Source organism: Oncorhynchus gorbuscha, linkage group LG17 (genome assembly GCF_021184085.1).
Source record: "Oncorhynchus gorbuscha isolate QuinsamMale2020 ecotype Even-year linkage group LG17, OgorEven_v1.0, whole genome shotgun sequence".
Taxonomy (NCBI): Eukaryota; Metazoa; Chordata; class Actinopteri; order Salmoniformes; family Salmonidae; genus Oncorhynchus; species Oncorhynchus gorbuscha.
This window is the reverse complement of record NC_060189.1, coordinates 6,559,938-6,579,962: the sequence shown is the minus strand read 5'-3', so window position 1 is coordinate 6,579,962 and position 20,025 is coordinate 6,559,938. Positions and strand designations below refer to the sequence as shown.

The 20,025-nt window shown below is 44.5% G+C and overlaps 1 protein-coding gene across 3 annotated transcripts in view; it reads left to right on the top strand.

Moving 5' to 3' along the window:
• The window catches only part of LOC124001197 (oocyte zinc finger protein XlCOF6.1-like), a 22,946-nt gene extending 2,921 nt beyond the window's left edge, over nt 1-20,025 (top strand). The window contains exons 1-4 of one of the 3 annotated variants that reach the window (XM_046307811.1): nt 3,741-3,928; nt 5,446-5,651; nt 9,181-9,291; nt 17,821-20,025. In XM_046307811.1, the coding sequence (XP_046163767.1) occupies nt 5,552-5,651; nt 9,181-9,291; nt 17,821-18,926 (1,317 nt within the window). In that variant the 5' untranslated portion in view covers nt 3,741-3,928; nt 5,446-5,551 and the 3' untranslated portion in view covers nt 18,927-20,025. Of the gene's footprint in view, nt 1-3,740; nt 3,929-5,420; nt 5,652-9,180; nt 9,292-17,820 lie in introns of those variants that run through there. The other 2 variants (XM_046307809.1, XM_046307810.1) reach the window with 2 other exon arrangements.

Here is a 20,025-nt window from a genome sequence, read left to right as displayed (position 1 = left end):
CACTTCAGAAATTCGGGTGCATGTTCACCACCACAATTTCGGCATTTAGGCTCAGCTGCTGTATAATACTCCTCTCATCTACATACACATGACACATGACTTTTTCAACATTTTGTTACGTTCCAGCCTTATTTTAAAATTGATTAAATAGATTTTTTTCTTCCCCACATCAATCTACATACAATACCACCACAATGACCAAGCAAAAAGAGGGTTTTAGAACATTTTGGCACATTGATTTACAAAATAAAGTGAAATATCACATTTACATAAGTACACACCTGTATTTTTGGAGTTTCTGCCATTCTTCTCTGCAGAACCTCTCAAGCTCTGTCAGGTCGGATGGGAGCGTTGCTGCACAGCTATTTTCAGGTCTCTCCAGAGATGTTTGATCAGGTTCAAGTCCGGGCTATGGCTGGGCCACTCAAGGACGTTCAGAAACTTGTCCCGAAGCCACTCCTGCGTTGTCTTGGCTGTGTGCTTAGGGTCGTTGTCCTGCTGGAAGTTGAACCTTCATCTCATTCTGTGGTCCTGAGCGCTCTGGAGCAGGTTTTTCATCAAAGATTTCTCTGTACTTTGCTCCTTTCATCTCTGCCTCGATCCTGACTAGTCTCCTAGTCCCTACCACTGAAATACATCTCCACAGCATGATGCTGCCACCACCATACTTCACCGTAGGGATGGTGCCAGATTTCCTCCAGATGTGACGCTTGGCATTCAGGCCAAAACATTCAATCTTGGTTTCATCAGACCAGAGAATCTTGTTTCTCATGGTCTGAGAGTTTTTTGGTGCCTTTCGGGAAACTCCAAGAGGGCTGTCATGTGCCTTTAACTGAGGAGTGACTTCCGTCTGGTCACTCTACCATAAAGGCCTGATTGGTGGAGTGCTGCAGAGATGGTTGTCCTTCTGGAAGGTTCTCCCATCTCCACAGAGGAACTCTGGAGCTCTGTCAGAATGACCATCGGGTTCCTGGTCACCTCCCTGACCAAGGCCCTTCTCCCCCGATTGCGCAGTTTGGCCGGGTGGCCAGCTCTAGGAAGAGTCGTGGTGGTTACAAACTTATTCCATTTAAGAATGATGAAGGCAAATGTGTTCTTGGGGACCTTAAATGCTGTAGAAATGTTTTGGTACACTTCCCCAGATCTGTGCCCCGACCTCATGGCTTGGTTTTTGCTCTGACATGCACTGTCAAGAATGGGAACTTATATAGACAGGTGTGTGCCTTTCCAAATAATTTCCAATTGAATTGGACTCCAATCAAGTTGTATAAACAGCACAAGGATCAATTGAAACAGGATGCACCTGAGCTCAATTTCAGGTCTCACAGCAAAGGGTCTGAATACTTATGTAAATATGTTATTTCTGTTTTTTATGTTGTATAAATTTGTTAAACATTCTAAAAATATGTTTTCACTTCGTCATTATGGGTTATTGTTTGTAGATTGATTTAAAAAATGTTTTAATCCATTTTAAAATAAGGCTGTAATGTAACAAAATGTGGAAAAAGGGAAGGGGTCTGAATACTTTCCAAATGCTCTGTACGGTGAAGAGGCGACTCCGGCATGCTGACCTTCTAGACAGAGTTTCTCTGTCCACTGTGTGTTATTTTGCCCATCTTAATGTTTTAATTTTATTGGCCAGTCTGAGATATGGCTTTTCCTTTCAACTCTGCCAAGAAGAGCAGCATCCCAGAGTCACCTCTTCACTGCTGACGTTGAGACTGGTGTTTTACGGGTACTATTTAATGAATCTGCCAGTTCAGGACTTGTGATGTGTCTGTTGCTCAAACTAGACACTCTAATGTACTTGTCCTCTTGCTCAGTTGTACACCAGGCCCTCCTACTCCTCTTTCTATTCTGGTTAGAACCAGTTTGCACTGTTCTGTGAAGGGAGTAGTACACATCATTGTATGAGATCTTCAGTTTCTTGGCAATTTCTCACATCGAATGGCCTTCATTTCCCAGAATAAGAATAGACTGAGGAGTTTCAGAAGAAAGTTATTTGTTTCTGGTCATTCTGAGCCTGTAATCGAACCCACAAATGCTGATGCTCCAGATACTCAACTAGTCTAAAAGAAAGCCAGTTTTATTGCTTCTTTACTCAGCATGACAGTTTTCAGCTGTGCTACTGTAACATAATTGCAAAAGTGTTTTCTAATGACCAATTAGCCTTTTAAAATGATAAACTTGGACTGGCTAACACAACGTCCCATTGGAACACAGGAGTGACGGTTGCTGACAATGGGCCTCTGTACGCTTTTGTAGATATTCATGTATTTTTTATTTTAAATAATTCGTTTCCAGCTACAATAGTCATTTACAACATTAAAAATGTCTACACTGTATTTCTGATCAATTTTATGTTATTTTAATGGACAAAAACAAGGACATTTCTAAGTGACCCCAAACTTTTTAACGGTATTGTCCCAGTCAAAAGTTTTGGACACATCTACTCATTCAAGGGTTTTTCTTTATTTTTACCATTTTCCACATTGGATAATAATAGTGAAGACATCAAAACTATGAAATAACACATATGGAATCATGTAGTAACCCAAAAGTGTTAAACATATAAAAATATATTTTAGATTCTTCAAAGTAGCCACCCTTTGCCTTGATGAGGGATTTGCACAATCTTGGCATTCTCTCAACCAGCTTCATGAGGTAGTCACTTGGAATGCATTTCAATTAACAGGTGTGCCTTGTTAAACTTTTTTTCATTTGTGGAAATTCTTTCCTTCTTTAATGCGTTTGAATCAATCAGTTGTGTTGTGACAGGGAAGGGGTGGTATACAGAAGATGGCCATATACCAAATAGGACTAAGTCCATATTATGGCATGAACAGCTCAAATAATCAAAGAAACGACAGTCCATCATTTCTTTAAGACATGAAGGTCACTCAATGCGGTTAATGTCAAGAACTTTGCAGTGCGGTCCCAAAAACCATCCAGCGCTGTGATGAAACTGGCTCTCATGAGAACCGCCACAGGAAGACCCAGAGTTACCTCTGCTGCAGAGGTTATATAAGTTCATTAGAGTTACCAGACTCCAGAAATTGCAGCCCAAATAAATGCTTCAGAGTTCAAGTAACAGACACATCTCAACTGTTCAGAGGGGACTGTGTGAATCAGGCCTTCACGGTCAAATTGATGCAAAGAAACCACTACTAAAGTACACTAATAACAAGAAGAGACTTGCTTGGGCCAAGAAACATGGTCACAATTCTGTTTAACCAGGCAAGTCAGTTAAGAACAAATTCTTATTTACAATGATTGCCTAGGAACTGCCTTGTTCAGGTACAGAACGACACATTTTTACCTTGGCAGCTCAGGGATTCGATCTAGCAACCTTTCGGTTACTGTCCCAACGCTCTAACCACTAGGCTACCTGCCGCCCCATATACATATTTTATGTATGAAATGAGGTGCAATTTAGAAGTAGCCGAAAAACATGTTTAATCGCCTCTGTCTAACATATCCGATGGTCAACAGAACAATTAGTGCAAAATTGGGCTACCTGTGTTAACACAGCCTTAGAGAACTTGATGGTTAGGAATACCCTGGCTAAAGTCACAACCTTTAATGTGTAATCAAAATATTGTTTCGTTTGAGGACTTCACACTTTCGAATGAGAATGATCCAGTCTCACATTTTGTTATAAATGAAATGACCACAACCTGAGTAAGTATTATATGTGATTCACACTCCAGCACACAGGTGGCGACCGTCGGTCTACGTTTGTGTGTTTGAAACACGCCTAGTCTGTCGAAAAAGAAAAATGCGCATATTGCCATCTCGTTTGTGTGCGATCCTTTTGGAATAGATATCCACGCGTAAATAACCATTTATTCGTTGAACAATAAACACTTGATTCAAAATAAGCATTTTTAATTTGATTTGATTCCGTTTTAGCGAAGCAAGGCCTCAGGTAAGAACCTTACAGAGAAGTGTGTTGCAGCAGGGCAAATGGCCAGACAGGGCCTTCAGTTAGCGGACTAATGTTAACTCGTAGCTAAAGTGAACAAATAAGACATTAAAAACGATCAACACGTCCGTTTTCTAATAACAACATGGGGAAATATGTAACGACCTAACGTTAGCTGAACCAAATGTGCTGTAGCTAGCGGGAAATGGTGACTTAAAACCTGCACAAATTCAGTTATGTCCTTCCCAGTTTCGTTTGCTTTGTTTTGCTTCATTACTTGGGAAGGTATTCATACCGCCGATTGGTAGATAAACGTTTCGTCCGCTGTGAAACGTGTTGCAACAAACAGTTTACTCAAAACGGGAAAATGTTCCGCAACGAAAACGAGTTTACATTGAACTAATTTAGGTAGCTTAGGGTCCCTACCCGTTTCGCTCGATTTGATCTGTGTTCATTTGGCAATTAAACAAAAATCTAATTTGTATTTGTCACAAGCGTCGAATACGACAGGTGATCAACCTTACAGTGAAAAGCTTACTTACAAGCCCCTAATTAACCAACAATGCAGTTAAAGTATTTACTAAAATAAGCCGAAGTAAAAAATGAGAAATAGAAAAACAATTAAGGAGCAACAAAATAATAAATAGTGAGGCTATATACAGGGGGTACTGGTACAGACAGAGTCAATGTGCGGGTCAATGTGCGGGTGCACTGGTTAGTCGAGGTAATTGAGGTAATATACTTTACAGAGGTAAAGTGACTATGCATAGATAAACTGAGTAAACCCAGGTAACAGTAAACTGTTTCTGTTGTAAAACAATGAATATACACCTCCTGGGCAGAGGAGAAGTCCCCAGTTAGCTACCATTCATTTTCCCATTAGACCGCCCTGCAAGTGTTATAATGGCAATATACGTTTGTTACTTACCAAAATATTGGGATTCGTTGAGCAACTATTGTCATTTACGACCTTCATGCCTGGTATGTAGTTCCAAAAATGGTCTAAATAAAAATGTACAAGTAACTGAAAAAAAAAATCCTTGTCTGGAAATAATCTGTTATTTTAGACCAAGTATGCCATGTACCTAATCTATCAACGCTTATTGGATTTGCCAAAAAAATATGAATTTGGCTTATGCACCCTTTTCAGACAATTATTTTCCTGTCGCTCGTAAATGTTTATTTAGACATTTTTTGGGACGTACATTCCGGGCACGGCGGCAGTAAATGAAATGGAACCTAACTGGGCTAGAGTTGTGACTCGGCATATATTCATTATCTCCTCCTCTGCCCGTATACTGGTTCAGCTAAAAAACAAACCCGAATAATAGCTTGCTACCTTGCAATTTTAGACTTTATTTCTTAGTTTAGCCAGCAGAGGCCCCAATACAGTAAACTAAATTAGCATAGCAACGTTGATCAAATGACTGGCTACCTCAGAAAACAATGAATGTGTGCGCTAACTAGATAACAAGCCACCAAATTTCTTTTACAGGTTGTTTATCTGGTCTTTACTTTAGGACGGCGAGGATAACCAGCCTGCCGCTCTCCTTCCACACTGAGCCCAAGCCTATACTGACTGGGTCCTGATTGTGACAAATAAGTTCCCTGGGCACCGCAGGAGAGATGGCATCAGTGAAAGAAAGCAGTCAAACTCTCCGGCTGAATATCATCACAAAAGATATAGAAGAGGAAGTGAAGATTTGGGAATGCGATGATTACGCAGGTAACAGCAGGGTTTATCATGGGAATGTGATATTATCCAGGTAACAGCAGGGTTTATCATGGGAATGTGATATTATCCAGGTAACAGCAGGGTTTATCATGGGAATGTGATATTACCCAGGTAACAGAGCAGGGTTTATCATGGGAATGTGATGATTACCCAGGTAACAGAGCAGGGTTTATCATGGGAATAGGATGATTACCCAGGTAACAGAGCAGGGTTTATCATGGGAATAGGATGATTACCCAGGTAACAGCAGGGTTTATCATGGGAATGTGATATTACCCAGGTAACAGAGCAGGGTTGATCATGGGAATAGGATGATTACCCAGGTAACAGCAGGGTTTATCATGGGGATGTGATATTACCCAGGTAACAGAGCAGGGTTTATCATGGGAATAGGATGATTACCCAGGTAACAGCAGGGTTTATCATGGGAATGTGATATTACCCAGGTAACAGCAGGGTTTATCATGGGAATGTGATGATTACCCAGGTAACAGCAGGGTTTATCATGGGAATGTGATGATTACCCAGGTAACAGCAGGGTTTATCATGGGAATGTGATGATTACCCAGGTAACAGCAGGGTTTATCATGGGAATGTGATGATTACCCGGGTAACAGCAGGGTTTATCATGGGAATGTGATGATTACCCAGGTAACAGCAGGGTTTATCATGGGAATGTGATATTATCCAGGTAACAGCAGGGTTTATCATGGGAATGTGATATTACCCAGGTAACAGAGCAGGGTTTATCATGGGAATGTGATGATTACCCAGGTAACAGCAGGGTTTATCATGGGAATGTGATGATTACCCAGGTAACAGCAGGGTTTATCATGGGAATGTGATGATTACCCAGGTAACAGCAGGGTTTATCATGGGAATGTGATATTACCCAGGTAACAGTAGGGTTTATCATGGGAATGTGATGATTACCCAGGTAACAGCAGGGTTTATCATGAGAATGCAATGATTACCCAGGTAACAGCAGGGTTTATTATGGGAATAGGATGATTACCCAGGTAACAGCAGGGTTTATCATGGGAATGAGATGATTACCCAGGTAACAGAGCAGGGTTTATCATGGGAATGTGATGATTACCCAGGTAACAGCAGGGTTTATCATGGGAATGTGATGATTACCCAGGTAACAGCAGGGTTTATCATGGGAATGTGATGATTACCCAGGTAACAGCAGGGTTTATCATGGGAATGTGATATTACCCAGGTAACAGAGCAGGGTTGATCATGGGAATAGGATGATTACCCAGGTAACAGTAAGGTTTATCATGGGAATGTGATGATTACCTAGGTAACAGCAGGGTTTATCATGGGAATGCGATGATTACCCAGGTAACAGCAGGGTTTATCATGGGGATTTGATATTACCCAGGTAACAGAGCAGGGTTTATCATGGGAATAGGATGATTACCCAGGTAACAGCAGGGTTTATCATGGGGATGTAATATTACCCAGGTAACAGAGCAGGGTTTATCATGGGAATAGGATGATTACCCAGGTAACAGAGCAGGGTTTATCATGGAATTATCAAATAATTGCTCAGAACTTTACGTGTAGAGGCAAATAAAATGACTAAAACGTTCTGCAATGTAAATTAGTTTCTATTGGACACATTTCAGTCAGGTCCATTGCAAAATGATCTGTATCAGGCCAAACTGTTTGCTACCGTGTGCACTAATGATTACACCTGGGCGTCTATCAACAGCTGTTACTCCAGTGTTGTTCTGGTTCTCAAGGGCCAAAGTGTCTGCTGGTTCTCAAGGGCCAAAGTGTCTGCTGGTTCTCAAGGGCCAAAGTGTCTGCTGGTTCTCAAGGGCCAAAGTGTCTGCTGGTTCTCAAGGGCCAAAGTGTCTGCTGGTTCTCAAGGGCCAAAGTGTCTGCTGGTTCTCAAGGGCCAAAGTGTCTGCTGGTTCTCAAGGGCCAAAGTGTCTGCTGGTTCTCAAGGGCCAAAGTGTCTGCTGGTTCTCAAGGGCCAAAGTGTCTGCTGGTTCTCAAGGGCCAAAGTGTCTGCTGGTTCTCAAGGGCCAAAGTGTCTGCTGGTTCTCAAGGGCCAAAGTGTCTGCTGGTTTTCATGTTTTCGTACTTTTAGTCAGAGACAGATTGGTTACATTATTTTTAAGATGTTATCTTATTTTTCACTTAGGACGCCTGGGATTAGGACACCTGGGGCTAGGGTTAGGACACCTGGGCCTAAGTTAGGACACCTGGGGCTAAGTTAGGACACCTGGGGCTGGGGTTAGGACACCTGGGGTTAGGACACCTGGGGCTGGGGTTAGGACACCTGGGGCTGGGGTTAGGACACCTGGGGCTAGGACACCTGGGGCTAGGACACCTGGGGCTAGGACACCTGGGGTTAGGACACCTGGGGTTAGGACACCTGGGGTTAGGACACCCGGGGTTAGGACACCTGGGGCTGGGGTTAGGACACCTGGGGCTGGGGTTAGGACACCTGGGGCTGGGGTTAGGACACCTGGGGCTGGGGTTAGGACACCTGGGGCTGGGGTTAGGACACCTGGGGCTGGGGTTAGGACACCTGGGGCTGGGGTTAGGACACCTGGGGTTAGGACACCTGGAGCTGGGGCTAGGACACCTGGGGTTAGGACACCTGGGGTTAGGACATGTAGGGCTGGGGTTAGGACATGTGGGGCTGGGGTTAGGACATGTGGGGCTGGGATTAGGACACGTGGGGGTTAGGACACGTGGGGGTTGGGACACGTGAGGTTAGGACACCTGGGGTTGGGGTTAGGACACCTGGGGCCGGGGTTAGAACACCTGGGGCTAGGGTTAGGACACGTGGGGGTTGGGACATCTGGGGTTAGGACACCTGGGGCCGGGGTTAGGACACCTGGGGTTAGGACGCCTGGGGTTGGGGTTAGGACACCTGGGGCCGGGGTTGGGACGCCGGGGTGCCTGGGGTTGGGGCGCCTGGGGTTAGGACACGTGGGGTTGGGGTTAGGACACGTGGGGTTTGGACACGTGGGGTTTGGACACGTGGGGTTTGGACACGTGGGGTTTGGACACGTGGGGTTTGGACACGTGGGGTTTGGACACCTGGGGTTTGGACACCTGGGGTTAGGACACGTTGGATGGGGTTAGGACACGTGGGCTGGGGTTAGGACACGTGGGGCTGGGACACGTGGGGCTGGGACACGTGGGGCTGGGACACGTGGGGCTGGGACACGTGGGGCTGGGACACGTGGGGCTGGGACACGTGGGGCTGGGACACGTGGGGCTGGGGTTAGGACACGTGGGGCTGGGACACGTGGGGCTGGGGTTAGGACACGTGGGGCTGGGACGCCTGGGGCTGGGACAGCTGAGGTTAGGACACCTGGGGCTGGGACGGCTGGGGTTAGGACACGTTGGGTTGGGACACCAGGCATTTTAAAAGGACACACTTGGGTTATTTAGTTGCTCGCCAACCATTTTGCTACATGGTGTTAGTATCCATTTTATTTCCTCAAGTCAACATAGTTGAACCTTTTCCTTGTTCTCATTTACACAGAAGAGAGTCCAGAGATGGCGTCAGTGAAGTTGGCAGACAGCAGTCAAACACTTGGGCTGAATGTCACCTTTAAAGAAGAGGAGAAGGATGACTTTGGGGAATCTGATCATGGTAAGAGCAGGTTTGATCTAGTTTTTTAGGCCCGTCAGGATCCAGGAACACATTAGTTGACGTCACAGTTTAAAGTCCCACTCCAGCTATTAAAAAAAAAGAAGACATTCCAAGTCAAATCACATTTTATTTGTCGCATACACATGTTTAGCAGATGTTATTGGTCACGTACACATGTTTAGCAGATGTTATTGCGGGTGTAACGAAATGCTTGTAAATGCAGTGCATTTGAGGTTTTGAGCAAAATAGTTTTTATTTGATTTTTTTCAAACAATTGCAAAATTGAAGAGTTTGGCAATTCAAGGTGGTGGTCTGATATCATCGGTTTCCCCTCTTTCTCGCGAGAACAATAGAGGGGCAATGTAGGACAATTGCGCCTTTAAATTTTTTTTACTAGGCAAGTCAGTTAAGAAATCCTTACAATGACGGCCTACCGGGGGAACAGATGGTTAACTGCCTTGTTTAGGGGCAGAATGATAGATTTTTACCAGCTCTGGGATTAGATCCAGCAACCTTTCGGTTACTGGCCCAAAGCTCTAACCACTAGGCTACCTGCTGCCCTCACCAACCAGTGGCCACTTGATAACAAATGGCCCAAAACGGCAGCCTAATTCAGATATTTTTCTACTAATTGTTACAAATCAGATATGCTCTTAAGAAGATCTGATGTGACCCCACACACGCACACACACATTTGTGCTAAGTCGGAGTACACCTGGATCACCTATTGAGGTGCTATTGTTAATGAAATCAGGTGCTACATTAGGCTCTAGGGAGGCTGGAGTGGGTCTTCAACACTATAATTGCTAAAGTGAACAATGCATAATTATGGAATCTCCAATTGTGAATGAATAACAGGATAGTCCATTCTACTGTATTGGTACATGTGACCGACCCAGCTCAAATCGGTCTTATGAAACAACATTTGAAATGGATTATATTATTTTTTTACATTGGGATAAAAGTAGAGCTACAACATTGTATATCACACACTACAGTTGAGGAACAATGGGAAAGTAATTCTGTTTCGAACCTTGTAAACTCACTTTTGAGAAAATGGCCTTTGAATGCTTTGATACCTCCTGGAGAGCTCTCCTTTGTCGACACCCATTAATCACACCTTAAGCCTTAGACCCACCCATCTCTTTAATTATTCACATGTGAGGTCATGTGCTCAAGAGTGAGTAGTGTAGTAAAGATAGTAGTAGCCTACAATAAGGAACAATTCTAGTTAAAGTGTCCAGATAAAAATATTTTATAAATATTGCATAGTAGAAATAGATATTGTCAATATAAATATACAGTACAAACAATATCACTATCAGTGATAGATGAGGTAGTGTTATGTAAACAATCAGACTGTTTTGTTTTGTTTTGGTTGCTAAGCTACAGGACTGTTTTACTAGCACAGACTGGAATATGTTCTGGGATTCTTCTGATGGCATTGAGGAGTTCACCACATCAGTCACTGGCTTGATCAATAAGTGCATCGAGGACGTCGTCCCCACAGTGACTGTACGTACATACCCCAACCAGAAGCAATGGATTACAGGCGACATCCGTGCTGAGCTAAAGGATAGAGTTGGCGCTTTCAAGGTGCAGGACTCTAACCTGGAAGCTTATAAGAAATCCTGCTATGCCCTCTGACGAAACATCAAACAGGCGAAGTGTCAATACAGGGCTAAGATTGAATCGTACTACAACGGCTACAATGCATGTCAGATGTGACAGAGTTTGCAAACTATTACAGACTACAAAGGGAAGCACAGCCGTGAGCTGCCCAGTGACGCGAGCCTACCAGACGAGCCAAATCACTTCGAGGCAAGCAACTGAGGCGTGCATGAGAGCATCAGCTATTCCGGACGACTGTGTGATCACGCTCTCTGTAGTCGACGTGAGTAAGACGTTTAAACAGGTCAACATACACAAGGCCGCTGAGCCAGACTGATTACCAGGACATGTTCCCCGGGCATGTGCTGACCAACTGGCAGGTGTCTTCACTGACATTTTCATCATGTCCCTGATTGAGTCTAATAACAACATGCTTCAAGCAGACCACCATTGTGTTCATGGACACAGGGACTAAGGTAACCTGCCTAAATGACTACAGACCCGTAGCACTCACGTCCATAGCCATGAAGTACTTTGAAAGGCTGGTAAAGGCTCACATTAACTCCATTGTCCCAGAAACGCTAGACCCACTCAAATTTGCATACTGCTCAAACAGATTCACAGATGATGCCATCTCTATTGCACTCCACACTGCCCTTTCTCACCTGGACAAAAGGAACACCTACGTGAGAATGCTGTTCATTGACTACAGCTCAGCATTCAACACCATAGTGCCCTCCAAGCTTATCAATAAGCTAAGAATCTTGGGACTAAACACCTCCCTCTGCAACTGGATCCTGGACTTCCTGACGGGCCACCCCCAGGTGGTAAGGGTAGGTAGCAAAACATCTGCCATGCTGATCCTCAACACTGGAGCCCGCAGGGGTGCGTGCTCAGTTCTCTCCTGTACTCCCTGTTCACCCACGACTCCAACACCATTAAGTTTACAGACAACACAACAGTAGTAGGCCTGATCAACGACGAGACAGCCTATAGGGAGGAGGTCAGAGACTTGGCGCCGACAGAGATGGCTGCCTCGCTTCACGTTCCTAGGAAACTATGCAGTATTTTTTTTTAATGTGTTATTTCTTACATTGTTATCCCAGAAAATATATATTTTTTATTACATACAGTCGGGAGGAACTATTGGATATACAGTGGGGCAAAAATGTATTTAGTCAGCCACCAATTGTGCAAGTTCTCCCACTTAAAAAGATGAGGCCTGTAATTTTCATCATAGGTACACTTCAACTATGACAGACAAAATGAGAAGAAAAAAAAACCAGAAAATCACATTGTAGGATTTTTAATGAATTTATTTGCAAATTATGGTGGAAAATAAGTATTTAGACAGAGATTGTAAAGTTCTTTGTTTCACGGAAACATGGCTCACTCGCGCCGACAGAAACAAACATCTCTCTGGTAAGAAGAAGGGCGGGGGTGTATGCCTTATGATTAACGAGACATGGTGTGATCATAACAACATACAGGAAATCAAGTCCTTTTGTTCACCTGACCTAGAATTCCTTACAATCAAATGCCGACCGCATTATTTACCAAGAGAATTCTCTTCGATCATAATCACAATCATGTATATCCCGCCCCACTCAGACACATTGACGGCCCTGAAAGAACTTCATTTGACTACGTAAACTGAAAACCACATATCCTGAGGCTACATTTATTGTAGCTGGGGATTTTAGGCTAATCTGAAAACACAGCATATCGATTGCGCGACCTGGGCTGGCAAATCCCTGGATCATTGTTATTCTAACTTTCGCGATGCATATAAAGCCCTCCCCCGCCCTCCTTTCGGAAAATCTGACCACGACTCCATTTTGTTGCTCCCAGCCTATAGACAGAAACTAAAACAGGAAGCGCCCGTGCTCAGGTCTATTCAACGCTGGTCCGACCAATCGGATTCCACGCTTCAAGATTGCTTCGATCACGTGGACTGGTATATGTTCCGCATAGCGTCAAACAATAACATTGATGAATACGCTGATTCGGTGAGTGAGTTTATTAGCAAGTGCATCGGTTGTTGTACCCACAGCGTCTATTAAAACATTCCCCAACGAGAAACCGTGGATTGATGGCAGCATTCGCAAAAAACTGAAAGTGAGAATCACTGCTTTTAATCAGGGTAAGGTGACCAGAAACATAACCGAATACAAACAGTGTAACTATTCCCTCCACAAGGCAATCAAACAAGCTAAGCGTCAGTATAGAGACAAAGTAGAATCTCAATTCAACGGTTCAGACACGAGGTATGTGGCAGGGTCTACAGTCAATCACGAAATACAAAAGGAAAACCAGTCCCGGCCCGTACCAATGTCTTGCTCCCAGACAAACTAAATAACTTCTTTGCTCGCTTTGAGGACAACACAGTGCCACTGACACGGCCCGCTACCAAAATCTGAGGGCTTTCCTTCACTGCAGCCAACGTGAGTAAAACATTTAAAAGTGTTAACCCTTGCAAGGCTGCCGGCCCAGACGGCATCCCCAGCCACATCCTCATGCGCTGACCAGCTGGCTGGTGCGTTTACTGACACATTTACTGACACTGACACATTACTGACACATGTGGGAACATCCCAGTCTGCTGTTCCCACATGCTTCAAGAGGGCCACCACTGTTCCTGTTCCCAAGAAAGCGAAGTAATTTAGCTCAGTTTCCTATCACCCCGTAGCACTCACTTCCGTCATCATGAAGTGCTTTGAGAGACTAGTCAAGGACCATATCACCTCCACCGTACCTGACACCCTATACCCACTCCAATTTGCTTACTGCCCCAATAGGTCCACAGACGACACAATCGCAATCACACTGCCCTAACCCATCTGGACAAGAGGAATGCCTATGTAAGAATGCTGTTCATCAACTACAGCTCAGCATTTAGCAACATTAAGCTCGAGACCCTGGGTCTCGACCCCGCCCTGTGCAACTGGGTCCTGAACTTCCTGACAGGCTGCCCCCAGGTGGTGAGGGTAGGTAACAACATCTCCACCCGCTGATCCTCAACACTGGGGCCCCACAAGGGTGCATTCTCAGCCCTCTCCTGTACTCCCTGTTCACCCATGACTGCGTGGCCATGCATGCCTCCAACTCAATCATCAAGTTTGCAGACGACACTACAGTGGTAGGCTTGATTACCAACAACGACGAGACGGCCTACAGGGAGGAGGTGAGGGCCCTCGGAGTGTGGTGTCAGGAAAATAACCTCACACTCAACGTCAACCAAAGAAAGGAGATGATCGTGGACTTCAGGAAACAGCAGAGGGAGCAGCCCCCTATCTACATTGACAGGACAGTATTTTTTTGCCTTTCCTCTGACATCGCCAAGTATATAGGTCCTGGATGGCAGGAAACTTGGCCACAGTGATGTACTGGGCTGTACGCACTACCCTCTGTAGCGCCTTAAGGTCAGACGCCGAGCAGTTACCATACCAGGCGGTGATGCAACCAGTCTTTTCATGCTCTCGATGGTGCAGCTGTAGAACTTTGAGGATCTGGGGACCCATGCCAAATCTTCAGTCTCCTGGGGAGGAAAAGGTGTTGTCGTGCCCTCTTCACAACTGTCTTGGACCATGATAGTTCGTTGGTGATGTGGACACCAAGGAACTTAACTCTTAACCCGCTCCATTACAGCCCCGTCAATGTTATTGGGGGCCTGTTCGGCCCACCTTTTCCTGTAGTCCACAATCAGCTCCTTTGTCTTGCTCACATTGAGGGAGAGGTTGTTGTCTCTCTGACCTCACTATAGGCTGTCTCATCGTTGTCTGTGATCAGGCCTACCACTTGTGTTGTCAGCAAACTTGGTGTTGGAGTTGTGTTTGGCCTCGCAATCGTGGGTAACAAGGAGTACAGGAGGAGATTAAGCACACCCCTGAGGGGCCCCAGTGTTGAGGATCAGAATGGCGGATGTGTTGTTTCCTACCCTCACCACCTGGGTGCGGCCCGTCATGAAGTCCAGGATCCAGTGGCAGAGGGAGGTGTTTAGTCCCAGGGTCCTTAGCTTAGTGATGAGCTTTGTGGGCACTATGGTGTTGAACTATGAGCTGTAGTCAATGAACAGCATTCTCACATAGGTGTTCCTTTTGTCCAGGTGAGAAAGGGCAGTGTGGAGTGCGATTGTGTCATCTGTGGATCTGTTTGAGTGGTATGCGAATTGGAGTAGGTTTGGGGTATCTGGGAGGATGCTGTTGATTGTGAGCCATGACCAGCCTTTCAAAGCACTTCATGGTTACTGATGTGAGTGTTACGGGGCGAAAATCATTTTGGCAGGTTACCTTAGTGTTCTTGGTTACAGGGACTATGGTGGTCTGCTTGAAACATGTAGGTATTACAGACTCCGTCAGGGAGATGTTGAAAATGTCAGTGAAGACACTTGCCAGTTGGTCCATGCATGCTTTGAGTACACGTCCTGGTTATCCATCTGGCCCCGTGGCTTTGTGAATATTGACCTGTTTTAAAGGTCTTGCTCACATCAGCTACCGAGAGCGTTATCACACAGTTGTTAAGAACAGCTGGTGCTCTCATGCATGCGTCAGTGTTGCTTTCCTCGAAGCGAGCATAAAAGGCATTTAGCTCATCTGGTAGGCTCGCGTCACTGGGAAGCTCGCTGCTGGGTTTGACTGAGGTATACTCCTCAATGCCATTTGTAGCTGACCACTTCCATATTGAGCGAGTCACTGGTAGTTCCTGCTTTAGTTTTTGCCTGTAAGCAGGAATGAGGAGGATATAGTTATGGTCAGATTTGTTAAATGGATGGTGAGGGAGAGATTTGTGTGCATCTCTGTCTGGAGTAAAGGTTATCTAGAGTTTTTTTTCTCCTCTGGTTGCACATGTGACATGCTGGTAGAAATGAGGTAAAATGGATTTAAGTTTGCTTGCATTAAAGTCCGCGGCCACTAGGGGTGCCGCTTCTTGATGAGCATTTTCTTGTTTGTTTATGGCCTTCAACAGCTGGTTGAGTGCAGTCTTAGTGGCAGCATTGGTGTGTGGTGGTAAATAGAAGGCTACGAATAATATAGATGAGAACTCTTGGTAGATAGGTTGGTCAACAGCTTATCATAAGGTACTCTACCTCAGGACTTATTTAATATTCGACATCGCACACCAGCTGTTCTTGACAAATAAACAAACACCCCTCGTCTTACCAGACATAGCTTCTCTGTCCTGCCGGTGCATAGAAAATCCCGCCAGCTCAATATTATCTGTGTCGTCGTTCAGCCACGACTCAGTGAAATATAAGATATTGCAGTTGGTTGTGTAATCTTGTACGACATCCATTTCGACATCCATGATCGTACGACATCCTTTTTATTTTCCAATGATTGCACGTTGGCCAAAGAAAGGATGGCAGTGGGAGTTTACTCACTCGCCTACGAATTCTCCGAAGGCAGCCCGACCTCCGCCCCATTTTTTCGGCATCGCAAATGACAGGGATTTGGGCCCCTGAGAAAGCAGTATATCCTTCCCGTCGGACGGGTTTTTAAAGAAACATTATTCTTCCAGATCGAGGTGAGTAATCGCTGGTCTGATGTCCAGAAGTTATTTTTGGTCATAAGAGACGGTAGCAGCAACTTTAGGTACAAAATAAGTAAAACAATGCGAAAAGACGGAACAAAATAGCACAGCTGGTTAGGAGCCAGTAAAACGTCAGCCATCCCCTCCAGCGTTATTCTGCGCTTTGGTACTCAGACGAGAGTGTCCTGAAATAGTTGTTGTGGTGACGTTCTATTGAAATGGATACTTGCATAGTCTTAAGTTTTAATAAACAATACATTTAATTTTATTTTTAAAGCCGCGTTAGACAGGATTACCTTCACATACTGACCAGCTCAAATGGACAGAAGCAATCCAAACTCATCTCTCGGCATGTCCAGCCCACTTATTACCTCAGCCAATCATGGCTAGCGGGAAGGTTGCTGTCCTTTTTCTGTGGCTTAACCAACTAGGCTCATAATTTAACAATTTTATTCGTATTTACAGATGGCATACAAGTTTAAGGCACATGAAAGTTCACGTTCAAGAAGGAATTTCTACCCCCCCCCAAAAAAGTTTAAGTTCAAACAGCTCTCCTGTGAAGTTGTGACCCGCGACATGTGACCCGCTTCAGGAAACTAGGCCGCATCTTCTAATTATAAATCTCAAAATGGTATGTAACCTAATATCAGTCCACCCAATCCAAGCAGTTCTATCAGTCTACTCTAACCTGCTTAAAGTACACTGTGTGAGCGGGAAATTGTTTATCATTTGACTGCGCATCTTGGGCATTTTGTTGTTTTTGTCGTTATAAAAACAAGCTTTTACCTTGTTCCAACACACACACACACACACACACACACACACACACACACACACACACACACACTGTTTCATAGTCATAACAAAAGGGCGCTCCGTTAATTAAATTGATTGAACACGTTTTTAGTGGTTTTGTTTCCTTCTGTAGCTCAGTTGGTAGAGCATGGCGCTTGTAACGCCAGGGTAGTGGGTTCGATCCCCGGGACCACCCATACGTAGAATGTATGCACACATGACTGTAAGTCGCTTTGGATAAAAGCGTCTGCTAAATGGCATATATTATTATTTATTATTATATATTTCCTACAGAGTTGACAAAGGAATATGCTATTGTGTTTGAAATAAAGTAAATATATTTTAATGTTACCTTAGACGTTCATAAACACAACCAAGTTGTTGTTATTGTGAAAGCATATATGAAATTGATTAAATTACACTGTTAGAATGCAGTCAAAATGATTGCTCATTAGTTCCAAAGCAGAGAAACCTACTGTAAGTAAACCATTTCAGGACTGCTTTATTGGGCACATTACTTTCTTTTAATTTGATGCAAAAATTAAGCATTTGTGTTTCACCAGCTCACTTGATCTTCTGTTGTCATTTACACAGGAGAGACCCCTAACTCCTCTGACAAAGTTGAGACATTTCCTGCTTCAGTCAAGCATCGTCGGAAAGTGAGCAAAGTGAAGAGGTCTCACCACTGTCCCCACTGTGAGAAGATTTTCCCGTTCCTTTCATATCTTGAAAGACACGTGCGAAAACATTCTGGAGAGAAGCCTTACTCTTGCTCTGACTGTGGGATGAGTTTCTCCCAACTGAGTGGCTTGAATGTGCACCAGCGAACACACACTGGAGAGAAGCCTCACCACTGTCCTCACTGTGAGGAGAGTTTCCCATTCCCATCATATCTTGAAAGACATCTGCGTAAACATTCTGGAGAGAAGCCTTATTCCTGCTCTGTCTGTGGGATGAGTTTCTCTCAACGCAGTGGCTTGAATGTGCACCAGCGATCACACACTGGAGAGAAGCCTCACCACTGTCCTCACTGCGAGGAGAGTTTCCCATTCCCATCGTATCTTGAAAGACATCTGCGTAAACATTCTGGAGAGAAGCCTTATTCCTGCTCTGACTGTGGGATGAGTTTCTCTCAACTGAGTGGCTTGAATGTGCACCAGCGAACACACACTGGAGAGAAGCCTCACCACTGTCCTCAGTGTAAGGAGAGTTTCCCATTCCCATCATATCTTGAAAGACACATGCGAAAACATTCTGGAGAGAAACCGTACTCCTGCTCGGTCTGTGGGATGAGTTTCTCGCAACTGAGTGGCTTGAACGTGCACCAGCGAACACACACTGGTGAAAAGCCTCACCACTGTCCTCACTGTGAGAAGAGTTTCCCATTCCCATCATATCTTGAAATACACCTGCGGAAACATTCTGGAGAGAAACCGTACTCCTGCTCTGACTGTGGGAAATGCTTCACAACATCAAGTCATCTAACCTCTCATCGGATAACTCACACAGGGGAGAAGCCTTACTCCTGCTCTGACTGTGGGAAGAGTTTCCCATTCCCATCATATCTTGAAAGACACCTGCGGAAACATTCTGGAGAGAAGCCTTACTGCTGCTCTGACTGCGGGAAATGCTTCACCACATCAAGCAATCTAACACTTCATCAGAGTGCACACAGGGGAGAAGCCTTACTAATGATCTGACGGGTGTGGAAGAATCTCATCTGGACAGCCTGAACCTTCGCAAGTAAAACACACAGGAGAAAAACCTCACTCCTGCTTTAACCGTGGGGGAGGATTTCACCTCACCAAGTCATCTAACCGTTCATAAGAGAGTGCACACAGGAAAAAAAGCCTTATCAATGTTCTGAATGTGGGAAGCTTCAAACACCACCAGCGAATGAGTACAGGAGAGAAGTCGTAGTACTCTTGTCCCGACTGTGAGAAGTGCTTCACCTCATTGAACACTTAACTGATTCATCATAGCACTATATCTGCTACGTCTTTGCTGATCAATTACATTGTGCTGCCCTTTTTATAGACCTGTGGAAGTCTTTCGATTGTGTTGACAAGTTTCCTTTAGTACTAAAGATGCCCCCCCGAGGGTCGATTTTGGGCCCTGTACTTTTTACTATCTATATAAACACTATTGGTTTGTAAGAAATTGTAACCTCCACTTGTATGTGGACGATACTGTAGTGTATTCTGTTCACAAGGCTCATCCAGAACTACAATCTGCCTTATGTTTTGCAGAAAGCCTTTGCTGAACTGAAGTTGGTACTTAATGCAGGTAACCAGGTGTATGTTATTTTCAAAAACACTTAAATGTATTTGATGTTTTATCCATATATATATATTCATTGGATGGTGAGATTGATAGTGTCCCTGTTTATTATAATAATACATGGGACTTATTATAAATGTCGCTTTTACCATTGTGGAAACTAAACAGAAAACAAGACAAATGAAACTAAGGGGGAGGGGCTTAAAGGGAAACGAGTGTGATGTCAGTGTGGGGGAGGAGTTCTGCAGAGTTCTGAACCGTTTGGAGCATATGGAGGGAGCTTGCGTTGATGCCTGGAGACTAGTGAGTTGCAGTAGTCGAGACGGGAGATGATAAATGCATGGATCCGGGTTTCAGCGACAGACGTAGTGGTGGAAAGAGGGTTCAGTCCAGGATAACACCTGGGTTGAGGCAGAGACAATGGTATCATCAATGGTTAGGAGATTGTTAACATTTGTGTAAAATGACATAAGTATTGATACATATTTGAATTCAATCTATTAAAGATATGGAACTGTT